The sequence below is a fragment of the Crinia signifera genome, chromosome 9 (genome assembly GCF_055691185.1).
Source record: "Crinia signifera chromosome 9, ASM5569118v1, whole genome shotgun sequence".
Lineage (NCBI taxonomy): Eukaryota > Metazoa > Chordata > Amphibia > Anura > Myobatrachidae > Crinia > Crinia signifera.
Window position 1 is genome coordinate 148,084,016 of NC_139225.1, and position 21,745 is coordinate 148,105,760.

At 48.0% G+C, this 21,745-nt stretch overlaps 1 protein-coding gene across 6 annotated transcripts in view; it reads right to left on the reverse strand.

Moving 5' to 3' along the window:
• Positions 1–5,795: 5,795 nt before the first annotated feature.
• LOC146036278 (class I histocompatibility antigen, F10 alpha chain-like) overlaps positions 5,796–21,745 on the reverse strand; it is a 125,620-nt gene continuing 109,670 nt past the window's right edge. For 5 of the 6 annotated variants that reach the window (XM_083160192.1, XM_083160190.1, XM_083160194.1 and 2 more), the window contains 4 exons: positions 21,573–21,683; positions 19,884–19,919; positions 18,180–18,219; positions 5,796–6,794 (listed from right to left, as the gene is read on the reverse strand). In XM_083160192.1, the coding sequence (XP_083016318.1) occupies positions 18,182–18,219; positions 19,884–19,919; positions 21,573–21,683 (185 nt within the window). In that variant the 3' untranslated portion in view covers positions 5,796–6,794; positions 18,180–18,181. Of the gene's footprint in view, positions 6,795–18,151; positions 18,220–19,883; positions 19,920–21,572; positions 21,684–21,745 lie in introns of all 6 variants that reach the window. The other variant, XM_083160191.1, reaches the window with a different exon arrangement.

The following is a 21,745-nucleotide window of genomic DNA, read 5'->3' on the forward strand; positions in this document are numbered from 1 at the left end:
AGCCAGCAGGGGGATAACGCTGTATTTCAGGGATCACACCCAGCCAGTGTGGGGATAACGCTGTATGTCAGGGGTCCCACCCAGTCAGCGTGGGGATAACGCTGTATGTCAGGGGTTCCACCCAGTCATCAGGGGGGATAACGCTGTATGTCAGGGGTCACACCCAGCCAGCAGGGGGATAACGCTGTATTTCAGGGATCACACCCAGCCAGTGTGGGGATAACACTGTATGTCAGGGGTCACACCCAGCCAGCAGGGGGATAACGCTGTATGTCAGGGGTCACACCCAGCCAGCGGGGGGAAAACACTGTATGTCAGGGGTCACACCCAGCCAACAGGGGGATAATGCTGTATGTCAGGGGTCACACCCAGCCAGCAGGGGGATAACGCTGTATGTCAGGGGTCACACCCAGCCAGTGGGGATAATGCTGTATGTCAGGGGTTACACCCAGCCAGTGGGGATAATGCTGTATGTCAGGGGTTACACCCAGCCAGTGGGGATAATGCTGTATGTCAGGGGTCACACCCAGCCAGCGGGGGGATAATACTGTGGGGGAAATTTACTAATAATACGAGTACAAAAAATCATATTCGTATTCTTAATACGATGACTATGACTGCATACGGCTGTTTCAGCCGTATGCAAAGTCGTGTTCCGGAGGGGAATTTACAAAGCAGTCAAATACGACTGCTTTGTAACCCTCCGATGTCGTATTAATTTGTATTAACAGCCGTATATACGGCCGCTAATACGAATTCGTGCAGGCAGTGTGCACGGATCAGTCAGATCCGTGCAGGCTGCAGTGTGTAAAAAAGAAAATAGAAAAGTAAATAAATCGTCGTGGGGTCCCCCCCACGGCCGTAACCAGCAACAGGCTAAAAGAGCCGGGGCTGGTAATAAAAAAATCAGGAAACCCGGCAAATAGGGGTTCCCCGATTTTTTACAACCAGCTCCACTTCCGGGGCTGGTTCCCAAAATACGGGGTGGGGGACCCCCCCAATAAAGGGGTGTCCCCCCCTCCAGGACTTACCTGACCAGGCTGAAGCCTGGTGCTGTCCCCGGTGACCCTGGAGCGGTGGTCACCGGGCTGATTCTGTGTAAAAAAAAATAGAATAAACTATTGTTTAATACTGTGGAACTATGAGTCCCAGCAAGCCTCCCCGCAAGCTGGGACTTGGAGAACCACAAGTCCCAGCATGCGGGGCATTAAAGGGCCCGCTGGCACTTGTAGTTCCACAGTAATAAAAATAGTAAAATAAACACACACACACACACACACACACACACACACAGACACAATAAAAATAAAACTTTAATACATCCAAAGCCCACACATACTGATACTTACCTATCTTGAGCACGTCGGTAGGTCCCTGGGTCCGTGGTCTGGTGCTCCTGGGTCCAGGTCCGGGGCTCCATGGTCCAGGGTCCGGTGTCTTGGTTCCTGGGCTGCAGAGTCCGGGGCCTTGGTTCCTGGGCTGCAGAGTCCGGGGCCTTGGTTCCGGGGCTCCAGGACTGAAGAGTTCGGGGTCCTGGATCCGAAGAAATCCATGGGGGACCTGTGGAAGGAAATCCAACTCACCAAGCTCCTCCTGCAAAGATCTGTCCTCTTTGTTCCGAAGTAGTCATGGTCTTCTCCCAAATGCTGGTGATTCTGGCAGCTCCCCGCATTGGACTGAGGAGAAACGCAGAGATGTTTCAGTCAGCCTGGTCAGGTAAGTCCTGGAGGGGGGGACCCCTTTATTGGGGGGGTCCCCACTCCCCCGGGACCCCTGGCCAGGCTGACTGGTCGGTAGGGTTAATGCTTTGACCTTATATAATAAGTGTCCCCTGGCTGTGGCATTACCCTGCTGGATGGTTTGGCCTGGGGCTGGATCTTAAAATACGGGGGATTTTTTATTACCAACCCCGGCTCTTTCAGCCTAGTGCTGGTTACAGCCGTGGGGGAGACCCCACGCCGATTTGTTTATTTATTTATTTTACCTTTTTTTTTTACACTGAAGCCTGCACGGATCTGACTGATCCATGCAGGCTAAACCAAATACGACTGGAAAATAAAGTGTGTTTTCCTGCCGTATTTGGCCGGCAATTTACGGCCGTTTCACACCAATTAGCGGATGTATTGAAAATACGGCCGCTTAGTAAATCAGGAATCACCATTCTTTTGAATGGTGATTTCTGTCGTATTCTTTTGATGGTGTAATCATTCGTATTTGTAAATACAAATACGAATGTCCCATCAATAAGAATACGAAAATTCTTATTTTTGGCATAGTAAATGCCAAAAATGACTATACGGCAAAAAAAATTGTATTTTCGTATCAAGATACGATTTTCCCCCCACAAATTTTTGTTAGTAAATTTCAACCTGTATGTCAGGGGTCACACCCAGCCAGCAGGGGATAACACTGTATGTCAGGGGTCACACCCAGCCAGCGGGGGGATAACACTATGTCAGGGGTCACACCCAGCCAGCAGGGGGATAACACTGTATGTCAGGGGTCACACCCAGCCAGCGGGAGGATAACACTGTATGACAGGGGTCACACCCAGCCAGCGGGGGGATAATGCTGTATGTCAGGGGTCACACCCAGCCAGCGGGGGGATAATGCTGTATGTCAGGGGTCACACCCAGCCAGCGGGGAGATAACGCTGTATGTCAGGGGTCACACCCAGCCAGCGGGGAGATAACGCTGTATGTCAGGGGTCACACCCAGCCAGCGGGGAGATAACGCTGTATGTCAGGGGTAACACCCAGCCAGCGGGGGATAATGCTGTATGTCAGGGGTCACACCCAGCCAGCGGGGGGATAACGCTGTATGTCAGGGGTCACACCCAGCCAGCAGGGGATAATGCTGTATGTCAGGGGTCACACCCAGCCAGCGGGGGGGATAACGCTGTATGTCAGGGGGTCACACCCAGCCAGCGGGGGGGATAACGCTGTATGTCAGGGGGTCACACCCAGCCAGCGGGGGATAACGCTGTATGTCAGGGGTCACACCCAGCCAGCAGGGGGATAACGCTGTATTTCAGGGATCACACCCAGCCAGTGTGGGGATAACGCTGTATTTCAGGGGTCCCACCCAGTCAGCGTGGGGATAATGCTGTATGTCAGGGGTCCCACTCAGTCAGCGTGGGGATAACGCTGTATGTCAGGGGTCCCACCCAGTCATCAGGGGGGATAATGCTGTATGTCAGGGGTCACACCCAGCCAGCGTGGGGATAATGCTGTATGTCAGGGGTCACACACAGCCAGCGGGGGGAAAACACTGTATGTCAGGGGTCACACTCAGCCAGCAGGGAGATAACGCTGTATGTCAGGGGTCACACCCAGCCAGCAGGGGGATAACACTGTATGTCAGGGGTCACACCCAGCCGGCGGGGATAATGCTGTATGTCAGGGGTCACACTCAGCCAGCGGGGGGATAATACTGTGGGGGAAATTTACTAATAATACGAGTACAAAAAATCGTATTCGTATTCTTAATACGATGACTATGACTGCATACGGCTGTTTCAGCCGTATGCAAAGTCGTGTTCCGGAGGGGAATTTACAAAGCAGTCAAATACGACTGCTTTGTAACCCTCCGATGTCGTATTAATTTGTATTAACAGCCGTATATACGGCCGCTAATACGAATTCGTGCAGGCAGTGTGCACGGATCAGTCAGATCCGTGCAGGCTGCAGTGTGTAAAAAAGAAAATAGAAAAATAAATAAATCGTCGTGGGGTCCCCCCCACGGCCGTAACCAGCAACAGGCTAAAAGAGCCGGGGCTGGTAATAAAAAAATCAGGAAACCCGGCAAATAGGGGTTCCCTGATTTTTTACAACCAGCTCCAGGCTCCAGGTTCGGGGCTAGTTCCCAAAATATGGGGGACAAAATGACTAGAGGTCCTCTGTATTTTAAGAACCAGCCCCAGGCCGGGGCATATAAGGTCCCGCGGCCAAAGCATTAACCCTACCGACCAGTCAGCCTGGCCAGGGGTCCCGGGGGAGTGGGGACCCCCCCAATAAAGGGGTCCACCCCCCTCCAGGACTTACCTGACCAGGCTGAAGCCTGGTGCTGTCCCCGGTGACCCTGGAGCGGTGGTCACCGGGCTGATTCTGTGTAAAAAAAATAGAATAAACTATTGTTTAATACTGTGGAACTATGAGTCCCAGCAAGCCTCCCCGCAAGCTGGGACTTGGAGAACCACAAGTCCCAGCATGCGGGGCATTAAAGGGCCCGCTGGCACTTGTAGTTCCACAGTAATAAAAATAGTAAAATAAACACACACACACACACACACACATACACAATAAAAATAAAACTTTAATACATCCAAAGCCCACACATACTGATACTTACCTATCTTGAGCACGTCGGTAGGTCCCTGGGTCCGTGGTCCGGTGCTCCTGGGTCCAGGTCCGGGGCTTCATGGTCCAGGGTCCGGTGCCTTGGTTCCTGGGCTGCAGAGTCCGGGGCCTTGGTTCCGGGGCTCCAGGACTGAAGAGTCCGGGGTCCTGGATCAGAAGAAATCCTGTGGAAGGAAATCCAACTCACCAAGCTCCTCCAGCGAAGATCTGTCCTCTTTGTTCCGAAGTAGTCATGGTCTTCTCCCAAATGCCGGTGATTCTGGCAGCTCCCCGCATTGGACTGAGGAGAAACGCAGAGATGTTTCAGTCAGCCTGGTCAGGTAAGTCCTGGAGGGGGGGACCCTTTTATTGGGGGGGTCCCCACTCCCCCGGGGACCCCTGGCCAGGCTGACTGGTCGGTAGGGTTAATGCTTTGACCTTATATAATAAGTGTCCCCTGGCTGTGGCATTACCCTGCTGGATGGTTTGGCCTGGGGCTGGTTCTTAAAATACGGGGTCATTTTGTCCCCCGTATTTTGGAAACCAGCCCCGGACCTGGAGCCTAGGCTGGTTGTAACAAATCGGGGAACCCCTATTTGCCGGGTTTCCTGATTTTTTATTACCAACCCCGGCTCTTTCAGCCTGGTGCTGGTTACAGCCGTGGGGGAGACCCCACGCCGATTTGTTTATTTATTTATTTTACCTTTTTTTTTACACTGAAGCCTGCACGGATCTGACTGATCCATGCAGGCTAAACCAAATACGACTGGAAAATAAAGTGTATTTTCCTGCCGTATTTGGCCGGCAATTTGCGGCCGTTTCACGTCAATTAGCGGCTGTATTGAAAATACGGCCACTTAGTAAATCAGGAATCACCATTCTTTTGAATGGTGATTTCTGTTGTATTCTTTTGATGGTGTAATCATTCGTATTTGTAAATACAAATACGAATGTCCCATCAATAAGAATACGAATTTTTTTATTTTTGGCATAGTAAATGCCAAAAATAAGTATACGGCAACATTTTTTTATTTTCGTATCAAAATACGATTTTTTTCCCCACAACTTTTTGGTAGTAAATTTCCCCCTGTATGTCAGGGGTCACACCCAGCCAGCAGGGGGATAACACTGTATGTCAGGGGTCACACCCAGCCAGCAGGGGGATAACACTGTATGTCAGGGGTCACACCCAGCCAGCAGGGGGATAACACTGTATGTCAGGGGTCACACCCAGCCAGCAGGGGGATAACACTGTATGTCAGGGGTCACACCCAGCCAGCGGGGGGGGGGGGGCAACACTGTATGTCAGGGGTCACACCCAGCCAGCAGGGGGGGATAACGCTGTATGTCAGGGGTCACACCCAGCCAGCAGGGGGATAACACTGTATGTCAGGGGTCACAGGGTTATTGTCACCGTCAGTGATGGAATCAGTCTCATAAACACCAACAACAGGAAAATTCATTTAAAACATGTTTATTGATGATTCCATGACACATCTGACAGTATTCAGCCAATCACAGGTCTCCTTTATTCCTGTTATATCCATAAACACCGCTGTCACATTGTATCAGTACAGAAATGAGAAGAGTTTATGTTATGGGTGTTATTAGAAAGCCTGGCTATACAAGTTGTGGAACTATATAGCAAATTATCATTATTGTAATTGTTACTTATACTGTAGTAAGGGGGAACTGGAGAAACGCTTCATTTTATCATTGTGCTTTCAGTTCATTTATCTGTATTGTATCTTGTCTTACAATGTTAGCACACGTGTAATGTCACATACGTGTCGCACAGTGTAGGACTGAGGAACTAGGAGATATGTATCATCCTATCACCATGAGAACTTACACAGCCCATCAGATAAATACATCACACAAATGGAAGAGATAAAATGTCTCACGTAGGTATAAAAGCAGTAATGAATATACAAATCACCCCTAATACACATGACACTGATCTGATCAGTTACAGTTAGACTCCCTGCACCCTATCGGCTGGGGAATGCATTTGAAATTGTAAATATTATTTTTAATTAAATTCTATCATCACTATAGAAAGCGTCCTGGAACTTATAAGGAAGATTCTTCATTTCTAAATGTAATTATTCATTGGAAATAATAAACACATTGGGACAGATGCAGAGGTTTGGTAGCAACATGGGTTTAAATTCATAAAAGATATATATATAATTCCGCTATCTAATTGCGCATCACTATATAACACAATCACTATCTGGGCACACGCAGTGTGAAAGACGCAGAATAAGCCCCATTATCTGTAGAGAGTATGTAGGTTTCCTAATCCAGCAGAATTATCAGTAATATATCGCACAGCAATCGCATCACAGTGTACACTCAGCAAGCAGGAAATAATCACAGGTGACATTAATACTAGTAGCCAGAACAGGACGACTCGTTAGCTTCCTGCGTGATGCTCCTCAGTGGTTCCTTATGCTGTAAAGAAAGAAGATTACATTAATGTGTGCTGCTGTGTTTCCTGCTTATTGCACATGTTGTACTCAGATTAAGGGGCCTATTTATCAAGTAACATTTGCGGCTAAATCCCCGAAAACACCAGTTTTCGGGGGTTAACCGCAAATATTATGTATCACTGAAATGTATTAAAGGGGGACAGCAGCAGGGATCTCCGATCCCTGCTGCGATCCCCCCCTGCAGCGCCGCCGGACGCATCCCCCATAGGTTTCTATGGGGGATGCGAAGCTGCCCGATGTATCAACATCGGGCAGCCCGGCTTCGCATCCCTGGGCTATCGCCATTCTGATAAGGACGATAGCCCATTGTAGCCTATGGCTACGGGATCGCACTACGAGCGGGGCAGTGCAGTCACAGGGGTCGGCGGGGGTCAGCGCATAACCGCGCATGCGCAGACCTCCCAGCTTCCGGGGCAGGGCTTCGCAGGGACGGGCTCCTATCGGAGCCCTGTCCCTGCGCCCTCAAATTGATACATCCAGGCGGTATCAGATGATACCGCAATGCGATGCCTGGCGGTGTTATCACGCCGGCATCGCAATACAATGATAAATGCGCCCCTAAAGCTGTAATCACTGGTGCAGGGGAGGGGGGGGGGGTACTAATTACATGGGCTCAGGCTTGTTGGAGGGCCCAGACAAATCCCTGCATGTCACTTTACCCTGCTACCCAACCAGGGGCGTAACTAGAAGTGTGTGGGCCCCATAGCAAACTTTTGTAAGGGCCCCCCACCATTGTCAATAAAGAGAGAGAGTCATGGAGAGAGACAGGGAGTGAGAGATGCCGAGAGAAAAAGAGAGAGACAGAGGGGTTTATTCTAGTTCATTCTTTCTGACAAAATCCTTCTTAGATGGACAAAACCATGTGCACTGCAGGGGGGCAGATGTAACATGTGCAGATAGAATTAGATTTGGGTGAGTTATTTTGTTTCTGTGCAGGGAAAATACTGACTGCATGATTTTACACTGCAATATAGATCTCACTTTGAAGAAAAACCCCACCCAAATCTAATTCTCTCTGCACAAGTTACATCTGCCCCACCCGCAGTGCACATGGTTTTGTCTATCTAAGAAGGATTTTGTCAGAAAGAATGAACTAGAATAACCCCCAGAGTGAGGGAGAGTGTCATTAAGAGAAAGAGGGAGAGATGGAGTGAGAGATGGTGTTAGGGACTGACGGAGTGAGAGAGAAGGTTTCAAGTAGAGAATGGGAGACTGTCTAAGTGAGTGACTGAGCGGAAGGAAAGAGTGAGGGTAAGTGTGGGAAGAGAGAGAGGAGAAAGAGACTAGGACAGAGAGATATAAAGAGAGAGGGGAGAGGGAATGCGAAAGAAAAAGAAGGGCATGGGAAAGAGGAGAGAGAGCAGGGGAGAAAAAAGGGGGAGAGAAAAGGGGATGAGGGAGAGAGCAAAAAAGAGGAAAGAGACAGGGTGGGTGAGAAAAAGGAGTGAGAGTGGGGGAGAGATAGAGGGATTGAGGGATGAGGTGTACCATGTCTCCTGTGTGCAGTGTGCAGGGGCTCCTGCAAGCAGCTCCTGAAGTGTGCGCCAGGTATTCTCACCAATCAGTAGCACCAGCAGTGGCTGCATCCTTAGCCCGGGGTGGCTCCTGCTCTCTCCTGCGCCGAGTCTCTTACAATATGCGCAGGCATCTGCTGCTCTACTGTGCACCAGCTCCTGCAAGCGGCTCCTGTGCCCGGGTGTCTGTGCCGCCGATCTCCGACCTGAGTCCTAGATATGCTGTACGCAGGTGCTCCAGCCTCCTGCAAGCAGCTGAGGAAGCGGCCGGCCAGCCGCCAATCTCATGTGCGCCTGGAAGCCCTGTGGGCACGGTCTCCTGCAAGACACGCAGGCAGCCGCCGATCTGCTCTCTGCTGTGCAGGGAGATGCTGGACAGCGGTGCAGCCTTTGCCCGCGCTGCAGCAGTATACTGTATGGGGGGAAAAAAATCAAAAGGGTGCAGGGGATAGCCTGCTGGGTGTTCGGGCCCCCCAAAGGCCCGGGCCCCATAGCAGCTGCATCCCCTGCACCGTCTGTAGTTACGCCACTGTACCCAACGGCCTCACTGACATCTATGGCAGCTGGGAGTTATGTGTTACATGCAAGGCTGCAGCCACATGAAGATCTTTATTTAGAGGGTCCTCGGGCATGTATCTCTTATACGGTAGTCAGTCCTGCTAAGCCCTGCCCCTTATAGTTTAGGCACTAGAGTAAGCTGCTGGTTCACGTCCTGGGTTCCTGTACCTAGAGCCTATCCTGTGGATACTCTGCCCATTTGGTGAGTACTCTGCCTAGGATGAGTGAGTATAACTGGACTCGCCAGTACACTGCAGTGCACTTCAACAGCACTGACGGGAGTCTGCCGACAGACACTTCACCCCCGAGTTCAAGGCAAAGGTACAGTACTCAGCATTCAAGCACCCGCACCCACCAACATCCATCTTTGCTCAAATTTGAGCCTAAGCGTATATCACAAACATTGAAGGACAAGAAAAAATTAAAAATTGGTAACGCAGTGACAATTTGGGGGAAATTTACTAATATGAATTAGTGGGAAAAAATAGTATTTTCCTAGGAAAATACGATTTTTTTGGGGTGTATTCGTATTTTTGGCATTTACTATGCCAAAAATACAAATATTCATATTGATGGGACAGAATGTCTAAACCATCGTTAGAATACGACAGGAATCACCAGTCAAAAGAATGGTGGTTCCTGATTTACTAAGCAGCCGTATTGAAAAGACAGCTGCTAATTGCCGTGAAACAGCCACGATTATACGGCAGGAAAATAAATCTTATTTTCCTGTTGTATTTGGCTTTAGCCTGCACGGATCAGTCAGATCCGTGCAGGCTGCAGTGTAAAAAAAATAAATAAATAAATAAATGAAAAAAAACCAGCGTGGGGTCTCCACTACAGCTGTAACCAGCACCAGGCTGAAGGAGCCGGGGCCGTTAATAAAAAATCAGGGAACCCGACAAATAGGGGTTCCCCGATATTTTACAACCAGCCCCAGGCTCCAGGTCCGGGGCTGGTTTTCCAAAATACGGGAGACAAAATGACTAGAGGTCCCCCATATTTTAAGAACCAGCCCCAGGCCAAACCAGCCAGCAGGGTAATGTCACAGCCGGGGGACACTTATTATATAAGGTCCCGTGGCCAAAACATTCATCCCTACTGACCAGTCAGCCTGGCCAGGGGCCCTGGGGGAGTGGGGACCCCCCAATAAAGGGGTCCCCCCATCCAGGACTTACCTGACCAGGCTGAAGACTGGTGCTGTCCGCAGTGGCCCTGTGCGGTGGCCACCAGGCTGATTGAAGTGTAAAAAAAGAGATGAAAAACTATTGTTTAACCCCTTCCCGACATTTGACGTATATATACGTCATGGCCGGGATGTACTTCCCGACACATGACGTATATATACGTCATGACTTCAAACTGTCACTGCGTCTAGAGACGCAGTGACAGAGGGACGATGTCTGCTGTCCCTGACAGCAGACATGTCCCTGCATGCCCAGGGGGGGCGGCGATGTCGCCCCCCCCGTCGGCGATCGCTGTGATTGGCTGTTCAATGTGAACAGCCATTCGCAGCATTTTCCTGTGTTACCGGCGAATCAGACGCTCGGTAACACAGGTGTCAATCACCGCCGGGTGTGAGGGGGCATGAGGGGGTCATCGGTGACGACGACACCTCACCCCACCTGCCCCCAAGGCTGTGATTGGTCCGTCGGACCGACGGACCAATCACAGCCAAGGCGCGCCATTTAAACTAACGGTGACTGCGCTGCAGACGCCATTCCGGTCTGGAATTGCGTGCAGAGCGGTCACCGGCCACTCTGTCCTGCTATACATACCTGAACCTTGCCTGATACTTACCTGATCACCGCTGATCACCGCTGGTAGCGTGCTGCCAGCAGCTGGATGCTTCCTGGATCTTGTGACTTCCTGTGTCCTGCTGCTGCAGTGTTATAGAGTCACAGATCGTGAGAGATAGTCAGAGATAGTCAGATATAGTGAGAGAGAGTGATAGAGAGTGCTATATTTTGTGTCTGCTGCACCCCCTTTTGTGCTGATCACTATATCTGAGCTGATCAGCAACTTTTTGGGGGTGCAGAGGTTTTTTTTTTATATATATACCTGTCAGTTGCACCAAAGGTTGTGCTGCCTGTGCAACTGACTGCTGCCCCCCCTGCTTCCCCCCCTTTTGTGCTGATCAGTTTAAATTAATTAATCAGCAACTTTTTGGGGGTCCAGGGTTTTTTTTTTTATATATATACCCTGTCAGGTTGCACCCACAGTTGTGTGCCTGCTGCCCCTCACTGCATCACAGATCTGCAGTGTTGCATCACTGCATCACAGATCTGCAGTTTTTTTTTTTTTTTTGGAGAGTGTAGTGGGGTTTTGTTTTTACACCCACGTTGCTTTTGTGGGTGTCCTGTGGCCGCTGATCAGTGACGTACAATCACTGAACAGCATTTTTGGCACAGGGTTGATATAATTTTTTTTCTGCAGTTTTTTTAAATTGTTTTTTTGTTTTTACACCCACGTTGCTTTTGTGGGTGTCCTGTTGCCTTTGAGCGCTGTTCAGTGACGGACGTTACTGACCAACATCTGTGCTCAATTTTTGGCGCAGGACCTTTTATTTTTTTTTTTTTTAACCCCTTCAATTTTTTTTTTTTTATTGGGATCAAATTCCTGTATAAAGTATTTTTTTTTCGCCACTACATACACACTACACACTACATACCCCCCGTGTTGAAATAAAGTTTGTACCCCCCCTACACTATACACGTGTTGAAACATTACACTTACAGAAACACAAAAATAAAAATGTCAGCCCAAATGTCATCCCAAATGTCATCCCAGTCATCCAGAAGAATGTATTCAGCGGAGGAGGCATATGCCATGCTTGCCTCTGACTCTGACACAGCCAGTGATGCAAGCGGGGAATTTGAAGGATTCGTCTTAAGCTCCTCTTCCTCCTCTGGTGATGAGGGACCCCCTCAAAGACGCCCCCGTAGAGCAGCTGAGACCCCCCCCCAAATGATTGATCCCGTATGGACCCCACCACCAGACAATTTTTAGCCCCAGGTTCCTGAGTTTTTGGCCATCCCAGGAATCCAATTTGATTCAACAGGTCTCAGAGAAATTGACTTTTTCAAATTATTTTTCTCTGATGATTTTATAAATTTAATGGTGGACCAAAGTAATTTATATGCCCAGCAGTTTATTGCTCAAAACCCCACGTCATCATTTGCTAGGTGGACCCCTGTAGATGCAGTAGAGATGATGATGTTTTGGGGTCTGGTGTTACATATGGGCATAGTAAAAAAGCCAGAAATTAGGCAATATTGAAGTACAGATGTTCTGTACAGCACCCCACTTTACCGTATGGCCATGACTCAGACTCGTTTTGAGATAATCCTTAAATTTTTACATTACACCGATAATGCACAGTGCCCACCCAGAGATGATCCCACCTTTGACCGGCTATTCAAAGTCAGGCCGGTCATTGATCATTTCAGTGCCAAATTTGCAGAGATGTACATCCCTGAAAAATTTATTTGTATCGACGAGTCCCTTATACATTTTAAAGGAAGGGTTAAATTCCGCCAGTACCTTCCCAGTAAGAGGGCAAGGTATGGCATAAAAATGTATAAACTGTGTGAAAGCACCTCAGGGTACACCCACAGGTTTAGGGTATATGAAGGGAAGGATTCAAGAATTGAACCGCCAGAATGCCCCCCCTCCCTCGTAGGTGTTAGTGGAAAAATTGTCTGGGATTTAGTGCACCCCTTCCTGGATAAAGGTTATCACCTCTATGTGGATAACTTTTACACTAGCATCCCCCTGTTTAAGGCTCTTGGTTTAAGAGGTACAGCAGCTTGCGGTACTGTGCGCAAGAACCAAAGAGGCCTCCCAAAAACGCACATTGCCCAAGTACTGAGAAGGGGTGAAAGCAGGGGAATATGCACCGAAAATATGTTGTTGGTCAAATATAAGGACAAGAGGGATGTCCTTATACTGACAACAATTCATGGAGACAGTACCACCTCCGTCCCTGTACGAGGTACCAGTACCCACACCTCAAAACCTAATTGTATCCTAGATTACAATAAGTACATGGGCGGAGTGGATCTTTCAGATCAGGTACTGAAGCCGTACAGTGCCCTGCGGAAAACAAAAATCTGGTACAAGAAGCTGGCCGTGTATATCATCCAGATGGCACTGTATAACGCTTACGTGCTATTCCGTTCTACCGGCCAGAGGGGGACATTTATGCACTTTCAAGAGGAAGTCATAAAGGGCCTAATATTTGGGAACCAGCAGGCAGAGGGCCCCAGTACTTCTAGTACTGGCCCCCGTATTGTACCAGGGCAGCATTTTCCAAACGAAATCCCCTCCACTGCAAGAAAGGGCAGGACACAAAAAAGGTGCAAAGTTTGCTATAAAAAGGGAATAAGAAAGGATACTATTTTCCACTGTGAAACTTGCCCCGACAAACCCGGCCTATGTATAAAGGAGTGTTTTAAAATATACCACACATCTATGGATTATTAGGTTCATCATTTCACTGTGCTTCGGGGGTCTTGCTAATGCCACATAGCACCCACCATTCATTCCACCAGAATCTGAGCTGCAAAATCCAAAAATCACTCCTTCCCTTCTAAGTCCTGCCATGCACCCAACTGGTATTTTTTGGTCACATATGAGGCATTGCCATACTCGGGAGAAATTGGGGCACAGATTTTCGGGTGCTTTTTCTCCTTCATACCTTATGAAAATGAAAAATTGAGCCAGAACTGCATTTTTGTGTAAAAAAATGTAATTTTTCATTTTCACTGCCCAGTTGTATCAAAATTGGTGAAACCCCTGGGGGTTTGAAATGTACACTATACCCCTAGATGAATTCCCTGAGGGGTGTAGTTTGCAAAATGGGGTCACTTGTGGGGGGGTTCCACTGTATTGGTGCTTTGGGGGTCTTGCTAATGCGACATAGCACCCACCAACATTCCACCAGAATCTGTGCTGCAAAATCCAAATATCACTCCTTCCCTTCTGAGTCCTGCCATGCACCCAAATGGTATTTTTTGGTCACATGTGAGGCATTGCCGTACTCGGGAGAAATTGGGGCACAGATTTTGGGGTGCTTTGTCTCCTTCATTTCTTTAAGAAAATGAAAAATTTTGAGCCAGAACTCCATTTTTGTGTAAAAAATGTAATTTTTCATTTGCACAGCCCAGTTGTATCAAAATTGGTGAAACCCCTGGGGGTTTGAAATGTACACTATACCCCTAGATGAATTCCCTGAGGGGTGTAGTTTGCAAAATGGGGTCACTTGTGGGGGGGTTCCACTGTATTGGTGCTTCGGGGGTCTTGCTAATGCGACATAGCACCCACCAACATTCCACCAGAATCTGAGCTGCAAAATCCCAAAATCACTCCTTCCCTTCTGAGTCCTGCCATTTTTTGGTCACACATGAGGCATTGCCGTACTCAGGAGAAATTGGGGCACAGATTTTGGGGTGCTTTGTCTCCTTCATTCCTTGTGAAAATGAAAAATTTTGAGCCAGAACTGCATTTTTGTGTAAAAAATTTAATTTTTCATTTTCACTGCCCAGTTGTACCACAATTGGTGAAACCCCTGGGGGTTTGAAATGTACACTATACCCCTAGATGAATTCCCTGAGGGGTGTAGTTTGGAAAATGGGATCACTTGTGGGGGGGTTCCACTGTATTGGTGCTTCGGGGGTCTTGCTAATGCGACATAGCACCCACCAACATTCCACCAGAATCTGAGCTGCAAAATCCAAATATCACTCCTTCCCTTCTGAGTCCTGCCATGCACCCAAATGGTATTTTTTGGTCACATGTGAGGCATTGCCGTACTCGGGAGAAATTGGGGCACAGATTTTGGGGTGCTTTGTCTTCTTCATTCCTTGGGAAAATGAAAAATTTTGAGCCAGAACTGCATTTTTGTGTAAAAAATGTAATTTTTCATTTTCACAGCCCAGTTGTACCACAATTGGTGAAACCCCTGGGGGTTTGAAATGTACACTATACCCCTAGATGAATTCCCTGAGGGGTGTAGTTTGCAAAATGGGGTCACTTGTGGGGGGGTTCCTAACTTTTAGCATCTTATGGTGCCTAGAAACCTACATGGTGCCTAAAAAATAATCTCATAAAAAGGAGGCTCCAAAATCAAGTAGGTACTCCTTCTATTATAAAAGCCTGTGGTTTGGTCAACGTGCACACTAGGGCCACATATAGGATATTTATGAAAACAAAAGAATTGGGGGAATCAATTTTTAGTCACATTTCTCTAGTAAAATCTACTGTGTTCCTTAGAAAAATGTATTAAAATTGCAAATCTGCAAAAAAAATGAAATTTTGAAATTTCACCTACACTTTGTTTTAATTCCTGTGAAACACCTAAAGGGTTAACAAACTTCCAAAATGCTGTTTTGAATACTGTGAGGGGTGCAGTTTTTGAAATGGCATCATTTATGGGGGTGTCTCACATACAAGTCCCTCAAAGTCACATCAGAACTGAACTGGTCCCTAAAAAAATCAGTGTTTGAAATTTTCTGGAAAATTTGAGAATTTGCTATTCATATTTTAAGCCTCCTAGTGTCCAAAAAATTTAAAAGGAAGTTGAAATAATGATGGAAACATAAAGTAGACATATGGTCTATGTTAGTTATTAACTATTTTGAGTGGTATGATTATTTGTCTCACAAGCAGAAAATTTAACATTTTGCAAATTGCTAAATTTTCCATTTTTTTACGACATTTTGGTATTTTTCACAAAAAAACACAGACTGTATCGACCCAAATTTACCACTAACTTGAAGTACAATGTGTCACGAGAAAACAATCTCAAAATCACTGGGATAAGTAAAAGCAAAAAAAAGTTATCCCCACTTAAGTGATACATGTCAGATTTGAAAAAAAGGGCTCTGTCAGGAAGGCAAAAACTGGCTGCGTCAGGAAGGGGTTAAAACTGTGGAACTATGAGTCCCAGCAAGCCTCCCCCGCAAGCTGGGACTTGGAGAACCACAAGTCCTAGCCTGCGGGGCATTAAAGGGCTGGCACTTGTAGTTCCACAGTACTAAAAATAGTAAAATAAATACACACTGACACAATGAAAATAAAACTTTAATTCATCCAAAGCCCATACATACTGATACTTACCTATCTTGAGCCCGTAGGTAGCCCTCGGTCCTGGTGTCCGGTGTCCTGTGTCGTCCTCCATGTCGGCGTCCGTGTCGTCTTCCAGGTCCATGGCGGTGTCCGGGTCCGAAGTAATCCATGGTGGAGCTGTGGAAGGAAATCCTACTCACCTGGTCCTCTGGCGAAGAGGTCTTCTCTTGATCTGCCGTAGTCCAGGTAATCTTCAGCATGTCGGCGCTCCCCGCACTCTCTGCATCGGACTGAGGAGACACGCAGAGATGTTTCATCTTCTGCGCCTCTTCTCAAAATGATTCTATTGGCCGCCTAGCGGCCAATCAGGAGCCGACTTTCTTGGCTCCTGATTGGCCGCTAGGCGGCCAATAGAAATCATTATGAGAAGAGGTGCAGAAGATTAAACATCTCTGCGTGCCTCCTCAGTCCGATGCGGAGAGTGCGGGAAGCGCCAACATGCTGAAGAATACCTGGACTACGGCGGATCAAGAGAGACATCTTCGCCAGAGGACCAGGTGAGTAGGATTTCCTTCCACAGCTCCACCATGGATTACTTCGGACCCGGACACCGCCATGGACCTGGAAGACAATTTTAGCAAACCAGACTAATCTCTGTATGTGGTTCGTTCAACCTTGCTTATAACCTGTTTTTTTTTAAGAATATTTGACTCTACCTTATACTGTTAACTGAGAGTTAATATCATCTAAATAAAATTGTCGCATTTATACCCACCTTAGTCTGATTGTTCCTTTTGATTCTATGCAAAAACCTCCATTCTAAGTGTATGCGAGCGCAGAGTGACACCTGTTGGTGTACCCCCATTCTCAGAAGTCATCTCCTGACCTGAACACTTGACTTGTTCCTGTTTTGTAAAGATTTGTGTTCTCTTACAGTGCATTTACCCAGTGTTCAGTCTCCAAGTATTCCCAACTGCACAGTGTGTCTCACAAACTCACTGTATCTTATCTGAATCCATTGAGATCCTGACCCTGACCTGCCATACCTCAAATTTGTATATTACTTCAACCAATAATCCTGCAATCTCCAGCCAACTAAGTAATACCCTGCTGTTAGAGGTGTAAGGCTTGGCAGCATCCTAAGTACCGGTGTAAATATCTAACACTAATGGAACAACAGGCAGCTGTTATAGGCGGAAACCCCTCTCATTGGCTTTAGGGTTCTTACACAAATGTGCTGGAATCCCCTAACATTAACAGGGGTTGGAAAACAGGTCATCATTCAATTAGAGAGCTCAAAGGTGCCCACAGAAAATATCTGGGGGTGATTCAGTTAGGTGTAAGTTGCTTAGAACCCTGTTATAAACAAAATAAGGTGCAGGATGAGTAGCAATTAGATGTACCCGGATCCTCCTCGCAACTTAAAAATGGATAGGAAGTGTGCAAAGATACAGTACCAGACAATCAGCTCCTTACTGTACATTTTCAAATACTGTCTATAACATGGCAGTTAGGAGCTGATTGGCTGGTACTTTATCTCAGTCAACTTGATCTCCTCCCAAGGCTTAGTAAATAGAACCCTGAATCCTAAATTAATGCTAATGTTCCATCACGCCTTGTCAAAGTTTTGCTACTATGGAATGCTGGGATCTGTAGTTTCACAACAGCTGGAGGGCCACAGTTTGGACATGCCTGCCTTAGACGGAAGGTTTTGGCAATGTTACCGTTACAGGAGGCACAGTGCCTCTTCCCTGCTTTAAATTTTACATCAAATCAATCATCAAAACATTTTTTTGGTTTGGGAGTAATAGTGTGTACCCACTGTGCGATATGGCTTCCGATGTTGCCGATATAGTGAACATCGGAAGCCATATCGCATGCTGATTGTGTGCTTTTTTAAGGCTTGCGAGCCCGATGCGCGCTCCCTTGTCAGTGAAAATCGTCAGTCAAATAGAGAGGGCAGCCAAGACTATATAGCCAAAATTGTGCCTCTGCATGCATGCCGTGCTATGCAAGTCCCGATACGATCTGATCGCATCAGGACTCGCATAGCACGGCATATCTACCGTGTGTACACACCTTAACTGTGCCAATATTGCTGTTACTACTCCTTGAAGTGATCTAACGTGATTACACAACATTTAATGTAAACAGCATTAAAGAAGAGAGATGGACTCGTCCAGGCAGTCCAGGGCTCAGGAACTTACACTCAGATTCCAGAGGAGGCAGAGGAGCCATCTTCTTTGTCTGTAGGAGGAGAGTATAGGATGTATGAGATTGTTCTTACTGTGCAGTAATATCAGCCACCATCACCACACAGAGACATCTGTGCTTACTATACACTACTGACCACCATCACACACAGGGACATCTGTGGTTACTATACACTACTGACCGCCATCACACACAGGGACATCTGTGCTTACTCTACACTACTGACCACCATCACCACACAGGGACATCTGTGGTTGCTACACACTACTGACCACCATCACCACACAGGGACATCTGTGGTTACTACACACTACTGACCACCATCACCACAAAGGGACATCTGTGGTTACTATACACTACTGACCGCCATCACCACACAGGGACATCTGTGGTTACTATACACTACTGACCACCATCACCACAAAGGGACATCTGTGGTTACTATACACTACTGACCACCATCACCACACAGGGAAATCTGTGGTTACTATACACTACTGACCGCCATCACCACACAGGGACATCTGTGGTTACTATACACTACTGACCACCATCACACACAGGGACATCTGTGGTGACTATACACTACTGACCACCATCACCACACAGGGACATCTGTGGTTACTATACACTACTGACCGCCATCACCACACAGGGACATCTGTGGTTACTATACACTACTGACCACCATCACCACAAAGGGACATCTGTGGTTACTATACACTACTGACCATCACCACCAAACAGGGACATCTGTGGTTACTATACACTACTGACCACCATCACCACACAGGGACATCTGTGGTTACTATACACTACTGACCACCATCACCACAAAGGGACATCTGTGGTTACTATACACTACTGACCGCCATCACCACACAGGGGCATCTGTGGTTACTATACACTACTGACCACCATCACCACCAAACAGGGACATCTGTGGTTACTATACACTACTGACCACCATCACCACACAGGGACATCTGTGGTTACTATACACTACTGACCACCATCACCACACAGGGACATCTGTGGCTACTACACACTACTGACCCCCATCACCACACAGGGACATCTGTGGTTACTACACACTACTGACCACCATCACCACAAAGGGACATCTGTGGTTACTATACACTACTGACCACCATCACCACCAAACAGGGACATCTGTGGTTACTATACACTACTGACCACCATCACCACACAGGGACATCTGTGGTTACTATACACTACTGACCACCATCACCACACAGGGGCATCTGTGGTTACTATACACTACTGACCACCATCACCACCAAACAGGGACATCTGTGGTTACTATACACTACTGACCACCATCACCACCAAACAGGGACATCTGTGGTTACTATACACTACTGACCACCATCACCACCAAACAGGGACATCTGTGGTTACTATACACTACTGACCACCATCACCACCAAACAGGGACATCTGTGGTTACTATACACTACTGAGCACCATCACCACACAGGGACATCTGTGGTGACTATACACTACTGACATCAGCAGGGAAGTGTCTGTATAATTCTGTATGCATGAAGCAGTAGCCACCTTATTTTCCCATTATCCCCTTCATATGCACATTCACACACTCTATATATCAGCATGTTACACGTATCCCACACACCATACAGATGAGGAGAGCAGATAATAGCAATGTTACTTACTGGGGGTAGAAACATAGACATTACTAGGAGTCTTCCCTAGAATGAATACAAGACACTGGGGTAAGTACAGGAAAAGCAGAACATGTTACAGTCACATCACAGAGGAGATGAATGAGCAGCTACCATTAGAGCTGTATTACCCAGATACCTGATCCAGTAATTGTCCTCACATGCTCACTCCTGCACCCAGATCCCTGATCCTACCCCCCTCCCCCCCCCCCCACCATCTATACAGTTTGCTAGAAAGAGTAGGCAGTTCTCACAGTCAGAGCTGTAGGTCTGTGTGTCCCCGGGCCAGTGCCAGGACCATGTTCCCCCACAGCAGCTGCAGGACTGTGGCAGGTCCATGCAGAGCCAGAGCCGGACTGGCCATCTGGCACTTCTGGCAAATGCCAGAAGGGCCGATGGCCTTGAGGGCCGTTTTTTTGTGAAGACTGCAGCGGTGCAGTAGCACCGCTGATGCCTTCATTGTGTTGAGCGCACGGAACTCCGGGGTCAGCGCAACGCCGGGTGACGTCACCGGAAGCCGCCTTAGCTTCTGTTGAGCTCTGTGCTGTGGGGACGGATGCTGCCTGCGGTGCACGCAGGAGGCAGCTACACCAAGGACACCGCCGAGGGACGGATCAAACTACAGGGGACCTGTGGTCACACTACATCCGCCAAGGTACTGCTGTGGAGGCTGACTATAAGTGACTTGGACGCCAGTTCAACTTAAGCAGCTCCTGAGATCTGCCTGTATCTGGCACTGTGGGGCATGTGTATCTGGCACTGTGGAGCATGTGTATCTGGCACTGTGGGGCATGTGTATCTGGCACTGTGGGGCATGTGTATCTGGCACTGTGGGGCATGTGTATCTGGCACTGTGGGGCATGTGTATCTGGCACTGTGGGGCATGTGTATCTGGCACTGTGGGGCATGTGTATCTGGCACTGTGGGGCATGTGTATCTGGCACTGTGGGGCATGTGTATCTGGCACTGTGGGGCATGTGTATCTGGCACTGTGGGGCATGTGTATCTGGCACTGTGGGGCATGTGTATCTGGCACTGTGGGGCATGTGTATCTGGCACTGTGGGGCATGTGTATCTGGCACTGTGGGGCATGTGTATCTGGCACTGTGGAGCATGTGTATCTGGCACTGTGGAGCATGTGTATCTGGCACTGTGGAGCATGTGTATTTGGCACTGTGGGGCATGTGTATCTGGCACTGTGGGGCATGTGTATCTGGCACTGTGAGGCATGTGTATCTGGCACTGTGAGGCATGTGTATCTGGCACTGTGGGGCATGTGTATCTGGCACTGTGGGGCATGTGTATCTGGCAATTTGTAATGGGCATTACGGTGTGCTCAATAATGTGTAATGCCTCCTTTTTGTGATGCCACACCTCCTTCCGTGAGGCCACGCCCCCTTTTGCAGCACGGCTTCGCCGCAAAATGGTCCCGCCCGCGTCAGGTGGGCCTGTGTGCTCAAAATGCCAGGGCCTATTTCTGGTCCCAGTCCGGCCCTGTGCAGAGTCCTGTACAGCTGTAGATATGTGCGCCCCAGTACTCAGGTGCTGAGAGGGGAGGGGTATATGTCCCCACATTGTACGTCTCTGTACAAATGTAGGTTTGTGTCTACATTACTTCTATGCTATATACAGTCCCAGTGTCTCTGCCTGTATCACCCTGTGACTGTCTGTCACACTCACCTGAGCGTCTCCTGTACAGAACGATCCCAGTTACAGCAATGACCAACACTAGAAGAACAGCGATGATGCCACCAATAATCCCAATGTATGATGCCCGGTTCTCATTAGGATCTAAGAGAGAAAGGAGGAAATATAGAATAAAGTGTCCTGTAATTACTGATGGATATCAGACA